Source organism: Magallana gigas, chromosome 2 (assembly GCF_963853765.1).
Source record: "Magallana gigas chromosome 2, xbMagGiga1.1, whole genome shotgun sequence".
In the NCBI taxonomy this organism is placed as follows: domain Eukaryota; kingdom Metazoa; phylum Mollusca; class Bivalvia; order Ostreida; family Ostreidae; genus Magallana; species Magallana gigas.
Window position 1 is genome coordinate 40,010,434 of NC_088854.1, and position 17,457 is coordinate 40,027,890.

At 34.9% G+C, this 17,457-nt stretch overlaps 2 protein-coding genes across 6 annotated transcripts in view; one reads left to right on the forward strand and one right to left on the reverse strand.

Moving 5' to 3' along the window:
* The first annotated feature begins 5,462 nt into the window (after nucleotides 1-5,462).
* On the forward strand, nucleotides 5,463-14,597 carry LOC105345079 (monocarboxylate transporter 12-B). The gene is made up of 6 exons (XM_066076567.1): nucleotides 5,463-5,644; nucleotides 11,257-11,375; nucleotides 12,843-12,986; nucleotides 13,103-13,361; nucleotides 13,460-14,307; nucleotides 14,388-14,597. The coding sequence occupies exons 1-6, from the start codon at nucleotides 5,535-5,537 to the stop codon at nucleotides 14,525-14,527; spliced, it is 1,620 nt and encodes a 539-aa protein (XP_065932639.1). The 5' UTR covers nucleotides 5,463-5,534; the 3' UTR covers nucleotides 14,528-14,597.
* Nucleotides 14,598-15,422: 825 nt separating this feature from the next.
* The window catches only part of LOC105345077 (uncharacterized), a 38,067-nt gene continuing 36,032 nt past the window's right edge, over nucleotides 15,423-17,457 (reverse strand). For all 5 annotated transcript variants that reach the window (XM_020074048.3, XM_011453070.4, XM_011453066.4 and 2 more), the window contains one exon: nucleotides 15,423-17,268. In XM_020074048.3, the coding sequence (XP_019929607.3) occupies nucleotides 17,122-17,268 (147 nt within the window). In that variant the 3' untranslated portion in view covers nucleotides 15,423-17,121. The remainder of the gene's footprint in view (nucleotides 17,269-17,457) is intronic.

Consider the following 17,457-nt stretch of genomic DNA (forward strand, 5'->3'; position numbering starts at 1 on the left):
AGGTAAAGGAACTCAACACATTACAAGGTTATTTAAAAAGTTTCTCCCTGGATATTCATTAAGTTGATATTAAGTTTAAACTCTAATTTAAAATATGTTTAAGCTTTATTCCAGACCCTTCTAACTACAACCGTTTGTCAACTCAGTCCCACAATTCTTGCAGCTTCTAACTCATATGGGATATGTGTATTAAGGTGGCTCACGACACCTAAAAAAGATTCTCAGATCAGCATAAAATTACTTGATCATGATCGATAATACGATGCATTAGAAGTGTATAGGTCAAATAGGCGGAAAAAACACGCAATTTTGGATTTTAGCACATGAATTAAATACTTTAAATATGAACAAAAGATCTAGGCTGATTCGAACTCGTGTTCTAAGGTTCACACCCCGATACTTTAACCACTGAGCTCACCTTCCCAAGTCAAGGGTTTCTGATCCGCTCTGCTCTACATAAACCCTTATGTTTATGTAGAGCAGAGCGGATCAGAAACCTTTATGTAGAGCAGAGCGGATCAGAAACCCTTGACTTGGGAAGATGCACTGAGCTATGAAGACATTCAACCAAATCAATCGATACAAACTATCAAACGTTTTTTAAATCAACACCTTGTGACTAACGTCGTGTCTAAAAGTATGCTTGTTCATGTATTAAAAAGTATGATTGTTCATATAGTGAGGTATGGGGCATGGTCACGATTTTGGTCAAATTCTTTCATCTGTTTTTATTACTAACAATGCTTAGGAATGCATTTCTAATGATCAAATGAAATTAGGCAGTCAGTTCTAGAGATATAAGCTGTTTAATATATCTTAATATAAAATCACCAGATTGGAGCTTCTCTCTACAAAAACTCTCACGTAACTAAGGAAGTTGAAGTATGCACAAGCAGTTCAACTTGAAATACTCGGAGGAAGCGCCTGGGTACACGCAGTATAGTCTCCTTGTCGCGGTCCACTGCGCATCCAAAACGTTTGAACACAATCATGTTTTTATTATGCTGCGTTCACACAGCGACCCCAAAGAGCTGTTGCTGCGATTATCGCGCTCTCTTGACTTTTCTTAAATCTTGTGTTCAGTAGCGTTTATAACGCGCCTCCGCGGTGTTTCTAGTGCGTTGTCAGCCAGACCACAACAACTTGAACAATAGCAAGCGATATAGTATTCTCAAACTTGATGTGGATGACTATGTAAAAAGAAGCAGACTCGATGACCAATTAAAAGACGTTGATGGAATTCATGCCATTTTGTTCAGATGTAACCAACTTTTCTGTTTTCCAACAACTACTTGTAATAACGGTTATTAGTTACGTCTGAATTACAATGTAACGTATTTTATTTAAACAAACTAATACAATGTTTTTATCATTTATAATTTAATAGTTTATAAAGTTCAAAATTCTTGTTTGTCTCCCTTACAATTCAACAAATTAAAATTTACATTCCAATAAGTACTCAGCGAGAGCGCAGTCAATCGCCAAGTAGAACTCTGTGGAAACGCAGTTACACGCCGCGGGGGCCGGTTCCGTAGAAACGCATTGGTCGCCGTCAAGACGCAGTGACATCTGCATTTGTAAAAAAAAAATTCAAATAAAATTGTAATTTTTTTCTGCATTTGCTGCAATTAGGAATTTTACAACGCCTTGACCGCATCTTGGTGTGACAGGGCCTTTATGAAGAGTGTTAGGATATGAAAAACAATATATGGGACTAGACTTTGACCCGTGCGTGCACGGGTTGACATTCCATATCGGACATTTACGAAATAGGTACGTCGATAAGCCTACAATAATGCTACTAATTTCACCACACTTTCCTCAGTTTGAATAATCTAACTGTGTCTCGGGAAAGGTCCTCACCACAGTTAGAATGCCTCCCTTATACTCGTAGTGTAGGAGAAAATTGCAGAATCGCTCCGGAACAATTTTGGAGAAAGTTAATGAAGTTGCCTTGAAAATAACAGTCAAATTCATCACAACAAACCTTTTTGAGACTGCAAATACCTTTCAATTAAAAATTTTAATCCATAGAATGGAAGAATTCAACACCTTTTCACCAACGTACACGTATTTTCTTTGTAAAACTGGGTCCATAGGACATTATTAAATTTTTACGATAAACCATATTCTATCTTCACTCTCCTAACGAATTTAATGTAACTTTTTTGCATCATCACGAAGGCAAAAGTAAGTACTTAGTTGAAATGTATATTTGTTATTTTATACTTTCTCTCATAAGAAATGATAAATATATATGAACAGAATATATAGCAAATATCCAACGAAAATTTACCCGTATTTGTATTATCATTTCTGAGTTTATTCATGCAGATGTGATATTATGAAAACATAAACTAAAGATCCCGTTAGCGTGAATGTATTGCGCAAGCGCAAGATGGTAAAATCCAAAAAATCCAGGTGATTTCCGGGATTTTTTGAGGATTTTTTGTTGATTATTAATTAGCCAAGCTTAACTGAGAAAAAATAAAAACAAATTGGTAATCTTCAAGTACCAAAGATGTTTAAAACATATAAAACAAAAGACAGTATTCTTCCGATTTCTCGGTATTAAAGACCAAAAATTCAAGTCTATTATTTTAATATAGTAGTATAGATAATTGTAGTGTTTATGATGATCTTCGAAAATCTAGAGATAAAGACGAACAGATGTGACCAATTTGTTGATCTATGCAGTGTTTATACTCCAGCAGTTTCTATATGACGATGTAAGCGGTAAAATGGAAACACTTTTATTGTTTTATCACACTCATCTCCGATCGTCAGTTAAAATATCAAGCTCTCATTATCTTTTTATGACATGTTTCAATATTTACATGTACCGAGTAGGATTCCCTCTATTTCCTACGAAAATTTAATTAACTATGTTAATTCAAAGCTCTACAGAAGCTAACACGACTGAAATCTACACGCCCGTTTATCGACTCCAGGCGAAACGTACAGCGACCTAAGAAAAATCACGGACTGCACGAAATATAATCATGCTGATGTCAGGTTCAAATTCCCGTAGGAGACGATTTGGTTGTTACTGATGTTCATTAAGTCAATAACAATAATTTACTTAATTTAACTTTTTACAGTCAATTTATTAATTAATTAAAGGAAAGATGTAAATATAACCAATAACATACTTTATTTGATGATTCATGCGGGTTATGACGGTAGCGATCATTGCAGAAAAAATTACATTTGTATATATAAGATTATATTTACATTTTCCAGTGTCTTTGCCTGTGATAACACTACGTATCGATTTTGTACTATATAACCCATAATACAAATGACGCCAATATCACCTCATAATACTGAAAGAATGATTCCTTATTCCTTATATATATAAAATTATATGTAGATGTATATTTTCTGCAATGTCGCCACCTTCATATCCTGCGTGAATCATCAAAGAAAACATTTTATTGTTTAATTATATCTTTTCTTTAAAATGGATATAATTTATGTGAAAATAATTATTATATAAATTATTATACATTGTACATGTAAAATAGTTTTGTATACATGTATGTTGCTCAAAGAAATGTGAACGATAACGCCCGTTTCCCGCCTACATTTTACACGCAAATATTTCGGAATTTCTATTAATAAGATATTAAAAACAAATTGGATAGAAATATCAGTCATTGAAAAATTATCCATTTTTCATTAATGTTTACAGAAACGAAAACAAATTTCTTACGGAGATTTATAATGGGAAATGTTTACATCTTTTCTCCATTCGGAAGTATTCGGCACACCTCGCACAATTTTTCAACGTTATCATCCGGGCTTGTTAATGGCTGATGCAATGCAAAATCTACGTAAACTTTCTATTTTTGGATGTGTATTGAAACCTGAAGCGGTATAGGGGCGGTTCAAAACAGATAATCTGGACATTTTTGTCCCCCGCCGCAACGCGGAGCGGGGACATAGAAATGCCGGGCGTCCGTCCGTGCGTCCGTGTGTCCGTCCGTCATACTTTTTTGTAAGCGCTCTCATGCCTACAAATTTTGACGGATTTTCATTAAATTTATACCAAATGTTAATACCACTATTACCTTGGTCAAGTTCGAAAATCAGCATTGGTCGATACTTTTTGTTGGAGTTATGGGACTTTGACCACAATAATGACTCCGTTTTATCCAAAAATTGACCTTGTAAGCGCTCTCATGCCTACAAATTTTGACGGTTTTTCATTAAATTTATACCAAATGGTTATACCACTAATACTTTGGTCAAGTTCGAAAATCAGCATTGGTCGATACTTTTTGTTGGAGTTATGGGGCTTTGACCACAATAATGACCTTGTAAGCGCTCTCATGCCTACAATTTTTGACGGATTTACATGAAATTTATACCAAATGTTTATACCATTAATACCTTGGTCACGTTCCTAAATCAGCCTTGGTCGATACTAGTATACTGCTTGACCAGCGGGGGACCCAGGAATTCTATTCTTGTTCATATTAGAGGAAGAACGTAGGTATTTATTATTATCGAAATATCAAGCGAAAAGTGGTGGAAGCAAAAATCCTGGCAGAGTATAATAGATGACATTGTTAATGTAAATATTTAGGTATGTCTTTTCAAGCGTTACGGGTATTTTACAGGCACGTAGCATCATTTTTGAAAGTGGGGGGGGGGGGGGGGGGGGGGCAGACTCATCCAAAAAATCTTGACAAGCAAAAAAAAAAAAATGAAAATCTTCGAAATCCTAAACCGGGGGGGGGGGGGGGGGGGGGTGGCGTAGTATATAACTTCAATTCAATTTTTTTACATACTTCCAAAAAAGTGGCGGGGGGGGGGCAACTCCGTGATAATTCAAATTTTAATATGTAAATTTTAAAAATTATTGTTGTTGCGAGAAAAAGTGCCCCCCTCCCCCCGATGCCACGTGCCTGTTTTATGCATTATGGATCAACAAACTTCGTACTGTATAAAATTATTTTGCCTTTTTACCGCCGCTCAGATAAATTCTTATATTTACATTTTCCAGTGTCTTTGCCTGTGATAACACTACGTATCGATTTTGTACTGTATAACCCATAATACAAATGACGCCAAATCGAGGCGTCAGCGGGGTGTGCCTTTCTATCTTTTAAATACATAATGGTACGATGGCTTAAAATTATATAAATATAAGTAATACGGAATCATTCTTTGAATATTATGAGATGATAATTTCGGTCGGGGTGTGATCAAATTTACCATAAAACCCTTCGGGCTTTATTGGATTTGATCTCGCCCCGACCAAAATTATCACCTCATAATACTCAAAGAATGATTCCTTATTCCTTATATATTTCAAAGCAAAAAACATGTATCCTATTTTTTCATTCCCATATATAGGTTGATGTGATTTTTCTTCTTCTAAAATCACACCACGCACTCGCATCAGAAATGAAACGAATAAATATAGTGTAGACTGGATCTCGAGATAATTTTTGACGTGGTCCAACGATTTCAGTGACAGTTGGCAATAAAAAAGAATTACTGTGTGTAAATGTACGTCGTCTAAGATGCCGGGAAACAAAGAGCAGACGACTGATGTATGCGGCTACAGTCACGCCCTTGATGGCGGATACGGTTGGGTGATCGTGTTGGGGAGCTTTCTGGCACATTTCGTCATAGATAAGTATTTAAAATAGATTAATAAGTAGTTTTATTACAGTATTTCGAGCGTTTACGTACGTGTGTCACACTAGTTAATGGACGTCCAATTTACAAATAGTTTTCCCCGAACGGAGGAAATGAAAATGAATGAGAGATTCCATCTATGAATAAATATTTATTAATGGTTGACTTATTTTTACAGGTGCTTTAATTTATGAATAATATTAAAGTTAGTGTGCAAACTTTGCACGCTGTGAACATGCGCCTAAAGATAGCAGTTTACATAGAAATGCACATTCAATCTGTTGGGAATTGATCCAGAATAGCAGACAGCTTTCTCCCCTAAATTGTTCAGTTGTTCATTGCTCTATGTTGCTTGCATTCATCGGCTCTTAAAAATGTATGCATGTGTTCTGACTTTATTTTCTATAGCACAAACCTTTATTATTATATTTTTAAATTAATGAAATTCATTATCGGTTCGATTTTAATATTTTTTTTATTTATTTTTTTCGTCAATAGTAATCGAACTGCCGATGACATGCTAAAACTAGAAACCGAAATGATACTGTAGGTTCGTAATTTTGCTGATAAATATAAATGCAGCTAGACGAGCTATCTACGATGCTAAGTACTCCATTCTTCAGCTCATTACATTAAAAAACTTTAATAAATGACTAACTTTAGGATAATACACAATAAATTACCCAGATCTACAATAAACAATTTCAATTTGATTCTGAATGATATATATGGTTTAAAAATTGTCACGATCATTTCAGACCTCTTAATAAAATTCAGATATACGCTTTGTATAGACTTGCACATAAATTTTATCGGAAACAGAAATAATGACAAACATCCTCCCATAACACCTACAGAAAAAAAATCGACCAAATGTTCATGTATTGGCTTATGACATATAAAAAAATATAAATGAATTACCCTATAGACACATTTAAAATCCACCACTTTTGTTTAATTCCCTACTTAAGATATTACATGTATATAATATCAATCAATATTAAACACATCTTATGTAACATTTATTTACTGATAGTATATTCGGACCATGCACTGCAATTTATATTTACTGATAGTGAAGTCCGGACCATGTACAGGAATTAACTATCGGCTGGGTCAATAATCCACAAGATAATAATTAATCACATGCTGACCACATACGGTCAAGTCACACAATTCAATTCTTTTATTCATTCAAACCATTAAAAAAAATGGTACGTGAGAATAGACAAGCGATAGACATAAATTTGTGTAAAGTGGATGACCAGGTTGCATAATGGCTGGACAGCAGGCCTGTTCCTGGTTGTTTAAAATAAAAGCGCTTTGGTTTTTAAAAAAAATATTTTTGAAGTTTGATAAACAGTTCATTTAATGTTAATGTATTCGGTTTGTGACAATACCTGGTAGGTAAAAATTGTTTTCGTAAAGTTGAGAGGGATTTGAATAAAATGAAATCCGTCAGCTTATTTACCAATATTATACAATATGAACAATTCCTGTCACTTACAGGAATTCCATACAATCTACCACTTTTAATCGGTAAAAGGTGATTTGATGTTCTGAATGTAATAAGTGATTTCCAAAATATGTTCGTAAGAATGCTTACAAGTATTTTTTTTCAAACCCAGTGTTTTATTTATTAATTTTATATAATTTACCCTTAAATAAACTTTATCATTTGCCAATTTCTGAATAAACTGGTCTTGTAACCTTTGTATGACGGCAGCAGAAATCCACCTATCAGTAAATATTGTAGTGCGTTGTTCTGTCCAGATATTAGAACAAGAGGCCCAGGGGCCACATCGCTTACATGAGCAACAATAGCCTTTACTCTGATCAAATAAGCATAAAGATATCATATTCAAAATATCTTAACAATTAAATACAGTAGATCCAACACAAAACGTTAAAAATAATCTGTTGATTTTCATCCACATATTTAACACCCCCAACCCCCCATTCTGTGGCGTCACTTTTCTCCAGGTAATAATGATCAAACTTAAATCTGCACAATATGTGCTTTTACACACGTTCAAGCCTTTTTGTTGGCTGAATGCTTTTCCAGAAGATTTTTAAAGATTTTTTTCTATATCCTCCCATGTAAAAAATTTAACCCTCCCCCATTGTGGTCCCACCATACCCTGGGGTTCATGATTTGAACAAACATGAATATATACTACCTGAGGATGCTTCCTCACAAATTTGAGTTTTTCTAGCCTAATGGTTTTTAAAAAGAAGTTTTAAAACAAGATTTTCTCTAAATATTACAATGTAAAAATGCACCCCCCATTGTTGCCCCATCCTACCACCGGGAACCATAATTTGAACAAACTTTAATCTATACTACCTGAGGATGTTTCTACAGCATTTTTTGCCCAATAGTTTTTGGGAAGACGTATTAAAAATTTCCTTACGATATATTTCTATGTAAAACTTGACTTCCCCATCGTGGTACCATCCTACAACCGGGAACCATTATTAGAACAAATTTGAAGCTACGATGCTCGAGGATGCTTCTACACTAATTTGAGCTTTTCTAGTCCAATGGTTTTTGAGATGAAGTTTTTTAAGGATGTTTTCTATATATTCCAATGTAAAAATTGTGGCTCACCCTACACCTGATGACCAAGATTTGAACAAATTCGAATTTACACTATCTGAAGATGCTTTTATGCAAATTTGAGCATTTTTGCTTAATATTATTTAATGAAGTTTTTTAAGGATGTTTTCTATATATACCAATGTAAAAATTGTGGCTCACCCTACACCTGATGACCAAGATTTGAACAAATTCGAATTCGCATTTTTGCTTAATATTATTTGATAAGAAGATGTTTAAAGATTTATAGATATATCCCTATATAAAACTTGATTTCCCCCCATTGTAGCCCAGCCTACCCCCGGAGACCATGATTTAAACAAATTTTCATCTACAAAACCTGAGGATGCTTCCACACAAGCGATAGCTTTTCTGGACGGACAACTTGTTTTTGAGAAGAAGATTTTTGAAAAAAAAAATACCCCAACAATTTTAATAATTCTAAATTATCTTCCCATAAAAGAGGGCATGTCCCTTTATTTGACGGAAGGTTAACCCCCTTCACCCTGTGATGTTTTTTGCGAAGTTTGGTTGAAATCGGCTTAGTGGTTCTGGAGAAAAATATGAAAATGTGAAAAGTTTACAACGACAACAACAACGACGACAGACAACGAATCTCACTTGAGCCTTTGGCTCAGGTGAGCTAAAACCACAAGAGATTAAAATATAAAAACAATCAATGGATTATACATATATCGAATTGATATATACTTTTAAACAGTAAACACAATCTTTTTGTCTTGACTTTGGATCATTTTTTTACCAGTACGAGAACGTTCGTGAATATACAATACTTAATATTGTAATAATTTATTTAGTTGTTTATTACTAATAAACAATATTTCTAGGCTTAAGGCCTCATGAAAAACTTTCAAATTTTACATTTAGTTTCTGTTGAGAACAATGCACATGCAATTCATCTAATGCTATCTGAAGATCACCAGCAGTCTCAGTCATAATAAACGTATCGTCCGCATAAAACAAGAGGGGCAAAGTTTTATGTATTACATCAGCTCATCTTCAATGGAAGAGCTGATACTTTGTACCCAACAATATTTTTATCTACGATGGCCGATATGGGCCGGACAAAAAGTAACCACGAGTTGTGTTTGATTTGCCGGCAATTCCTGAAATGCCGGCAAAAAGTAACCACGAGTTATATTTGATTTGCCGGTAATTCTTAGATGCCGGCAAATCTCAAACGTGGTCAAATCTTACTTATTGTTCAATTAAAATACCAGAGGATATAGAGGTCAAAAAGTCTCGTTATCTTAATTGACAAAAGGGTTTGACAAAAAACATGGCAGTTTTACTTGCAACGTGCATTATTAATGACATCAAACAGAACACAAGAGCAAATTAAAAAAAAAGACGGCATCATAACATCCAGACATGTCTTAAACTCATTGGAACCCGACACTCTTAATGAAGCATTTGGTCAATTGCTTATATATCATAACTAATTAAGAGCGTTTTGGCGGTATTAATAGCACATGTGACATTTCAAATTTGTAATAAGGCCCACCTCGTCAGGAGCTCACCTTATACATAAATCAATTAATCTCTCTGAAATTCATTTGGTTTTAATTTGGATCTAATGATAAGATCACCTATATTTTTGTGTTTACTGTATGCAACCATAGGAGGTGTTGTGAATAATTTTTGCATACTTCGTCATGTTGTATGTTATCCAGGTATTTCATAAGTCGTTTCCTTAATACTTTTATACAAATTTGGTCACCAAAACATTAGATACAGCCTTTTCATTGTGTTCTTCTTTTATTTTTTTAGAAGATTAATTCTATTTGCTGAAATAGTTTCTTGCATAATAGGTTCAATTTCTGATTGTTTTTAATCTCTTTTTTTTAGATGAGTTTTAAAGTCTTTAAAAATACTTTGTAATACAGCTTGATCACTAGTATTTCTCAGATGTCTGGTCCTTTAATTAGGCCCTTGAAAACTGATGAGCTATGAGCACTTTGTCTGTGCAGGTATTGGAAGCTGTTAGTAGGTTTGATATATGAGCGAATGTCTAATCGCTGGCTATCTGAGAATCTTGTTTTCTTGTATATGGTCGTGTCTAAGAAATTGACTGGTGTGAGATAATTCATAAGTAAATCTCAGATATTTATGACAAGAGTTCCCTATGTCAAAAAATTCTTTAAATTCATCCGGGCTTCCATTAAATAGAATAAAGCCGTCATCTCTATATTTGCCGTGATAAATAAGTTTCGAAAGGCCCTCAACATTGCCGGCGCGCAATTCCCCCTTACTTCTCCTCATACTTTGCTTCTTTTCAACCCTTACGACCAATTAAGATAACTTGACTTTTGTGACCTCAATCTTCTGGTATTTTAATTAAACATTAAATATAAGATTTGCCCACATTTAAGATTTGCCGGCATCTAAGAATTGCCGGCAAATCAAACACAACTCGTGGTTACTTTTTGCCGGCATTTCAGGAATTACCGGCAAATCAAACACATCTCATGGTTACTTTTTGTCCGGCCCATATCGGCCATCGTATTTATCGAACAGAAAACCTTTTAGGTCATTTATATGAATAGAAAATTAAAAAAAATTCTCCCTGGCTTACACGTATATTACAACAACAAAAAAATTCAGATGACATACCGTTCATACATATACGAATTACATAAGTACCATATGTACATATAACGTCAACAAGTTCAGGAAAACCAGTGTCGTATATTGATACTTCCTCTCTGCAATTTTCTCTTGAAATGAACTGATAAATGTATTTTTATTATCATTGGCTTTTACAAGAATTTTTGTCATATTAAAAAAATCATTCAGTATATATTGATAGGTCGGAGTACAATAACAAAATATCATGATTATTTTTTAACAACTTTAAACGGCAAGAACCTTTGTGAACTAATTAGATGAACACAGACCCTATAAACCAGCGTGCCACAGACTATGAGCGATATGGTCAATAGTTTACGATTAAATGTGGTTCTATGAGATCTGAAACTATTTACAGGCGGGTTCATGAGATCGGGCGGTGTCCTCTACATTGAACTGAGAGAGAAATTCCACGACTCCGCTGCCAACACAGCATGGGTGATATCACTAGCGGTCACCGTCCGCATGTTGTTCGGTAAATATGAGAGTCTACTAGAACAGGGATTTATAACAACAACGTTTTTAATATGTGCACTTTGAACTATGGTTAGTACGGAAGCCCGTTGGTGCCACGTAGGAAAAATATTTTATCTGGCGGCCGCCACTTAATATCTGGCGGCCGCCACATAATTTTCTGGCGGCCGCCATATAATTTTCTGGCGGCCGCCACATAATTATCTGGCGGCTGCCACATTATTATTTGGCGGACGCCGGATAAAACCTGGCTTCCTGATTCGCGCGCATGTTTTAATAGGAGCTTTTTAGTGAGTTGTGGATACACTCTAATTTATTAGTTTTATTAATTATTTCTGAAACTTGATATTAAATATCAATTGCAGAGCTTAGGGTTTTGAAAAACTGGTTGAGTTGAATGTATAGAAGACCTTGTTGTTAGAATCTAGAATGAATTTTATATTACTTTGTGCTTTGTATTATACATGTATGTTGTAAAACATGGTATTTTAGAGTTGATTCTGAACTTTTAAAACTGAACTAAACACCCGTTCAGGAAATCTCATAGGCGTCGGAACCAGGGGGGGGGGGGGGGGGTTGCAAAGATAGGCCTAACCATTGGGTAAATAGCATCATAGAGGGTTCAGCCCCCCCCCCCCCCCCCCACTTTTTTTCGCAGCAAAGAGAATTGTCCCTAAATTTGTTTATCTATTTATTTCACTATAAGACAGTCATTTTACAGCAGCATTCTAAAAGAATCCATCTGACTGTCCTGTTGTAAATTTTGAATGTACCGGGTGGCAGTAAATATAAAATTTTGTCACGTAAATTTTGTATTCACTGCCACCCTGTATATTCAAAATTTACAATATGACATAACAAAGAGATTTTTCAAGTGATTCATAATTTTAGCTTGACCTTGAGCTAAAAAGTTGTGTTTGCACTGTGTGCATGTGCCATATAAAAGTGCATGTATGTGCAGACATGCACTTAGGGCATGGGTAAGCCCTCTTCAGTTTATCTTCTTTTTTTAAATCCGAGGTCGACAGAAGTTTATCTTTTCATTATCTAATCTTAAATTAAGGTCAAAATGACAAAGTTTCGTCATAGAAAGTTCTAAAATCCATAAAATCTTAAGATAATTTTTTATTTGCATCGACCCTAATATTACCTTTTTTGTGCCTTTTGAATACTGTAGTTTTAGAGGATCTGGGCTCAACAGATTCTGTATTAAATAATAAAGTTTGTGACATTGCTTATTGATCTTGCCGATTTCCAGAATCCAAGTCCCTCTGACCAAGCACAATTTCTACTCCAGTGCTGATGCGCACAAAATTCGTAGCCCTTAGTTTGCTGCAGTTGTTATGTTTAGACTTTCCGTGAATTTTTTAAAGAATTAGTTATTTCTGAAAGCTTGCGTATTCTATTACATGTAATAAGACTTTGGTGGTTAGGTTAAATGTTTTAATATTTGGGTACTTGCTTGTAGGTCCTCTGGCCAGCGCCCTGTGCAATCGTTTCTCGTGTCGCACAGTAGTGATGGCGGGCGGAGTTGTGCTGTGTGCTGGTGTGCTGATCAGTGCTTTTGCTCCAAATCTGGAATTTCTGTATTTCAGTTATTCTTTTATTGGAGGTAAAACAATCTTGATTTATCCTATTAAACAAAGCGCTTGCACCTTACCTGGTATATACGCTGTAGTGAATTTTCAAAAACATTTACACCTATAAATTTTGAATACTTTCCTTTAGGTGTGGGTAGGGCCTTTATATATACCCCAGCAGTGGTGATAGTCGCTTTGTATTTTGAAAGAAGACGAGGAACTGCTTCTGGGATTGCTAATGCGGGGATCGGTTCTGGTACATTCATCGCTCCCCCTGTTGTGGAGATCCTTTTTCGGGACTTTGGATTCGCTGGTGCATTCATTCTCTTGGCTGCTTTTGGTTTGCAAACCTGCGTTTTCGGTGCTCTTTTTCGTCCATTAGCTGCCCAGTACAGAATATCTAAGCGGTATTTTGAACGTCAACGTATTATACAGCGCTTCTTAATTTATTTTATTTGTGGAGGTCAACATTGATGATATATCTGTATTCTTTTTTCGGTTCTAGACGGTGTGTGGAAACAGAAATAGTAGTTACGGAGGCCATTTCTAATGACGTTAGCAATGGTGATTTGAACGATGGTGACCACGTGGAAAATACAGGACCCGTCAAAAATCACCTGCGATCGACTTTACTCCAAAACGGAGACGAGTTAACCAGAAGCTTACCAAATATACTGCTAGCAAGGCGAACAGAAAAGTCGTTTGCCAAATCCCTGTCCTCCTCACTAGTACTACATGGAGCAAGTTCGGAATTGATCAACTTCAGTGGAAGTGTCAATGAGCGGCTACAGGAACATGCTATATCTCGCGTATCGTTAGGTTCAAATGATAGCGCCGTCAAAGTAAAAAAGTCAGTGCTATCCAATTCACGTCCCAAACTTTTAGATTTATCACTTTTAAAGAATATCCGGTTCCTGACTTTTTGTATCGGTATTTGTCTGTACACCCTTTCTTTCCAGGCGTCGTACGTTTTTCTACCTCCGTTGGCCATTCAGAACGGCCAGTCCCACATCGAGGCGGCGTACGTCGTGTCTTCCGCCGGTGCTCTAGAGACTATAGGAAGCATTCTGTCGGGCATTATCCTCGATCTACCAATGGTAAAACCTCACAGGCTCCTGATATACAACATAGTGTTGTTTGTACTTGGAATTTTAACAGTCATCATTCCGTTTCTGAGAGTGTTCGGATGGCTTCTATTTGTGTGTGGAATTTACGGGTTTCTTTTAGGATCAGGACTCGCACAGAAAGCTACGTTAGTGGTGGACATTTTAGGTGTGGAGCATCTCATCAGTTCTTTAGGCTTACTTGTGTGCTTCCAGGGCTTTGGAGTATTATTTGGTCCTCCAATATCTGGTAGGTACTTTGAACTAACAATTGAATTGGAGAAAAAAATGTTTTAGAAAAAAATTATAGAATCTTTTTTTCATTTTTAGGATTTTTGAAGGACCACTTTGGTGTTTACGACCAAGGGTTTTACTGTGGCGGAGTGGCGATGATAGCTAGTGGAATTGTACAAGGCCTTGGTGGCATAATCCACCACCAGCAAATGCGAAGACAGCGAAATATATGTTAATTGTGTTATTCTTAAAGTGTTCAGGGATAATTTTATACACGTTAAATATTAAAATAAAATTTATACTCAAGTCCGTTTTTGTGCAATCTCATTTGATAACCAAAGATCGCTCTTCTTGAATGACGAAAGGTTAATACTAATATTTTTCTCAATCACGGCAGATTCTTTATTTTAAAAGTTTTCTTTTAAGACAAAACCTGTAGAATCATTAAGAGGGCTGGATGGTCTTGGTCATTTTTAGACGATTTTTATCTCCTTAAAAAGAAAAGCCTTGTATAAAGATATAGAAAAACAGAACTTTAACGTTAAAGTTTAAATTTATGATTTTTTTTCATTCTAAATAATAATTTGTTGCTTAACAAATTTAAGTTAGATTTGATAACATTATTGACCACCCGGCCTCCTTACAATTCTTTGTGTCCAATTTTCCTGTATCCTTCAACTACTTTATACTTTTAAACGTAGCCTATAAAACGATTGGTGCAGTGTAAATGATATTCGGTGGAACCAAACAAGATTTTGACTTTATTTACCATTATTTAGTGCCTTCGTAAAAAATATATGTATATGGGGTTTTTAACTTCTGCCATTTGTTGGTTCTAAAGTTTTCATGTTAAACTATTTTAGATTCAATACTTCTAGTATACTATTTAAAATGCTTTTACACAGCAAGTGAATAAAGAATCATCTCCGAGACTGAAGATAAAAGCATTTCGTGTGTCTTCAACACGTTTGGGAATCCATCATTATTGCCCATCACAAGGTTATTCTAACCAATATAATGTCCATCCAAAATATCGATGCAGGCACCAGGCTTTTGGGCTTAATTTTGAATTAAATATTTCAGAATAATGTTAAATCATTCATGCAGTAAGAAAACCAGAAGCACTCCAACTTTGAGTATCAACAATTTTAATACATAACAATCAACAACAAATTCCAACAAATGTGGACAGACTCATTTGATCATTCTTAATGCAAGCTGACAAAATATTATGTTTTTCAAGGATAAGTATAGCTGAACTGAATCAAAATTCAAATATAATTTAACCAAAACCACAGAATATTTAGTCAGTTTGCATTTCGTTCTCATTACACAGGGTCAGAGCCTTCACCATGACTACAGGTATATACAAACAATGTCAGTCACTGAAAAACACGTCATTCTATACATACAGTTCAATGTGAGATTCCTAACACTGATTTTGATAATCAGCATTTGTACAAACATGCAATGAAAATATTAAATCAGTTCCCATGACAGGATTGGAAACTGGAAACAGGATTGGTAACTGTGTCAAAAATTTGGCTTCATTTCAAGTACATATCAAATAACAATTGGATTGGAAAAATACAGTATGAATCAACAATCAATAATAATTGGATTGGAAAAATACAGTATGAATCAACAATCAATAATAATTGGATTGGAAAAATACAGTATGAATCAACAATCAAAAACTTTCATTTGATGGAAAAATAATCTCTATATGCAAAACTCAAAACATTTGGGAAAAATTGTTGAAAATAGGCAAACAGTAAGAAATAAATTATTCAACCCCGTTTATAATGAGATAAAACTTGGTGTAAACTCATTGCACTATGATTAATATTGCCTTGTTTACAAAACTGAACATTGCAAGGACATTCCTTTGTACATTGGATTACAATTTTTAAAAAACCTCAAGTGAGTAAAGCAGTAGTCTATTGCACTATCTGAAGCTTAAAAGTAACTAGTGCTCCAAATGAGGACAAGAAATTTTGGCAGTAACAGGTAAGAATCTCAAATAAGCACATAATATTGTGTGTGTGTATATATATTTTTATTTAGATTGTGTAGATTTTTAAGTCCCGTTGTCTTGCCTGCAACCTTACACTTTCAACAACTGTGAATTCAGAAGCCTTAAGCATTGGAAAAAGAAAGTTAAAACAAAACTCGATCTCCAATCATCAAAATTCATATAAAAGTGTATGGAGAAGTTCAAAATGCAAAGGATACATACATATTAAAAATAAACTGCATAAAAGCTCAGAAAATCTCTTGAGATTACTTAAATTCAAACTTAACTAGAACACAAGGGCAACAGATTCTGAATTGACAGTTCTATATATACATCATGCACATATAAAAGAGAGTTTGTTTCCAACTTTAGAGTTGAAGGCACAAGATTTGTGCAGAGATTTGAAATTCCTCTTAGCATTTTATCTATATACTATTATTGAAGGTCTAAATCAGTAACTCCTTCTAACTATTAATGTAATAACATATAACCCTTTATGACACGAATGAACCCTAAATGACATCAAGATTCGAAATAATCTTGTAGAATTTTATGTCCAACGATTGAATTCTATATAAACAGCTTTCTTACATATACTAGAATTACAAAATATACCTAGTTTTATGAGAACTATTAGCACAAATGCAGCGTCAAGATGAAGAAAGCACTCGTCTTTTAATAGTGATATGACAGTAAGCGAAATATTCATCGAAATGCTGAAAATTTAAGGTAATGGCAGAACTATGATTCTAGAGCATGGGGATACATCAAAGCACCTTGTGCGGGCAATGATTCGAAAATGCCGCCTCCGTCTCACTTTGATTGGGAGGTCAGGCTGTGGAAACTCTTGGTGCTGGCTTGTGATGAAGTACTGGATAGTCGACCCCTCATGTAACTAGGGAGACGGGTCAGTTTGGTTTTTGGACAAATCTCTAACACTGGTTCATTGGTCCAGAATTTCTGGAGAAAAAAATGTAATTTTTTAAAGAGTAAATAAACAATGTTCATTGGTTTTTGGACAAATCTCTAACACTGGTTCATTGGTCCAGAATTTCTGGGGGGAAAAAATGTAATTTTTGTTAGAGTAAATAAACAATGTTCAGTCAACTTATAAAATTGAGATTCTGTATTATTATTTTATAAAATATA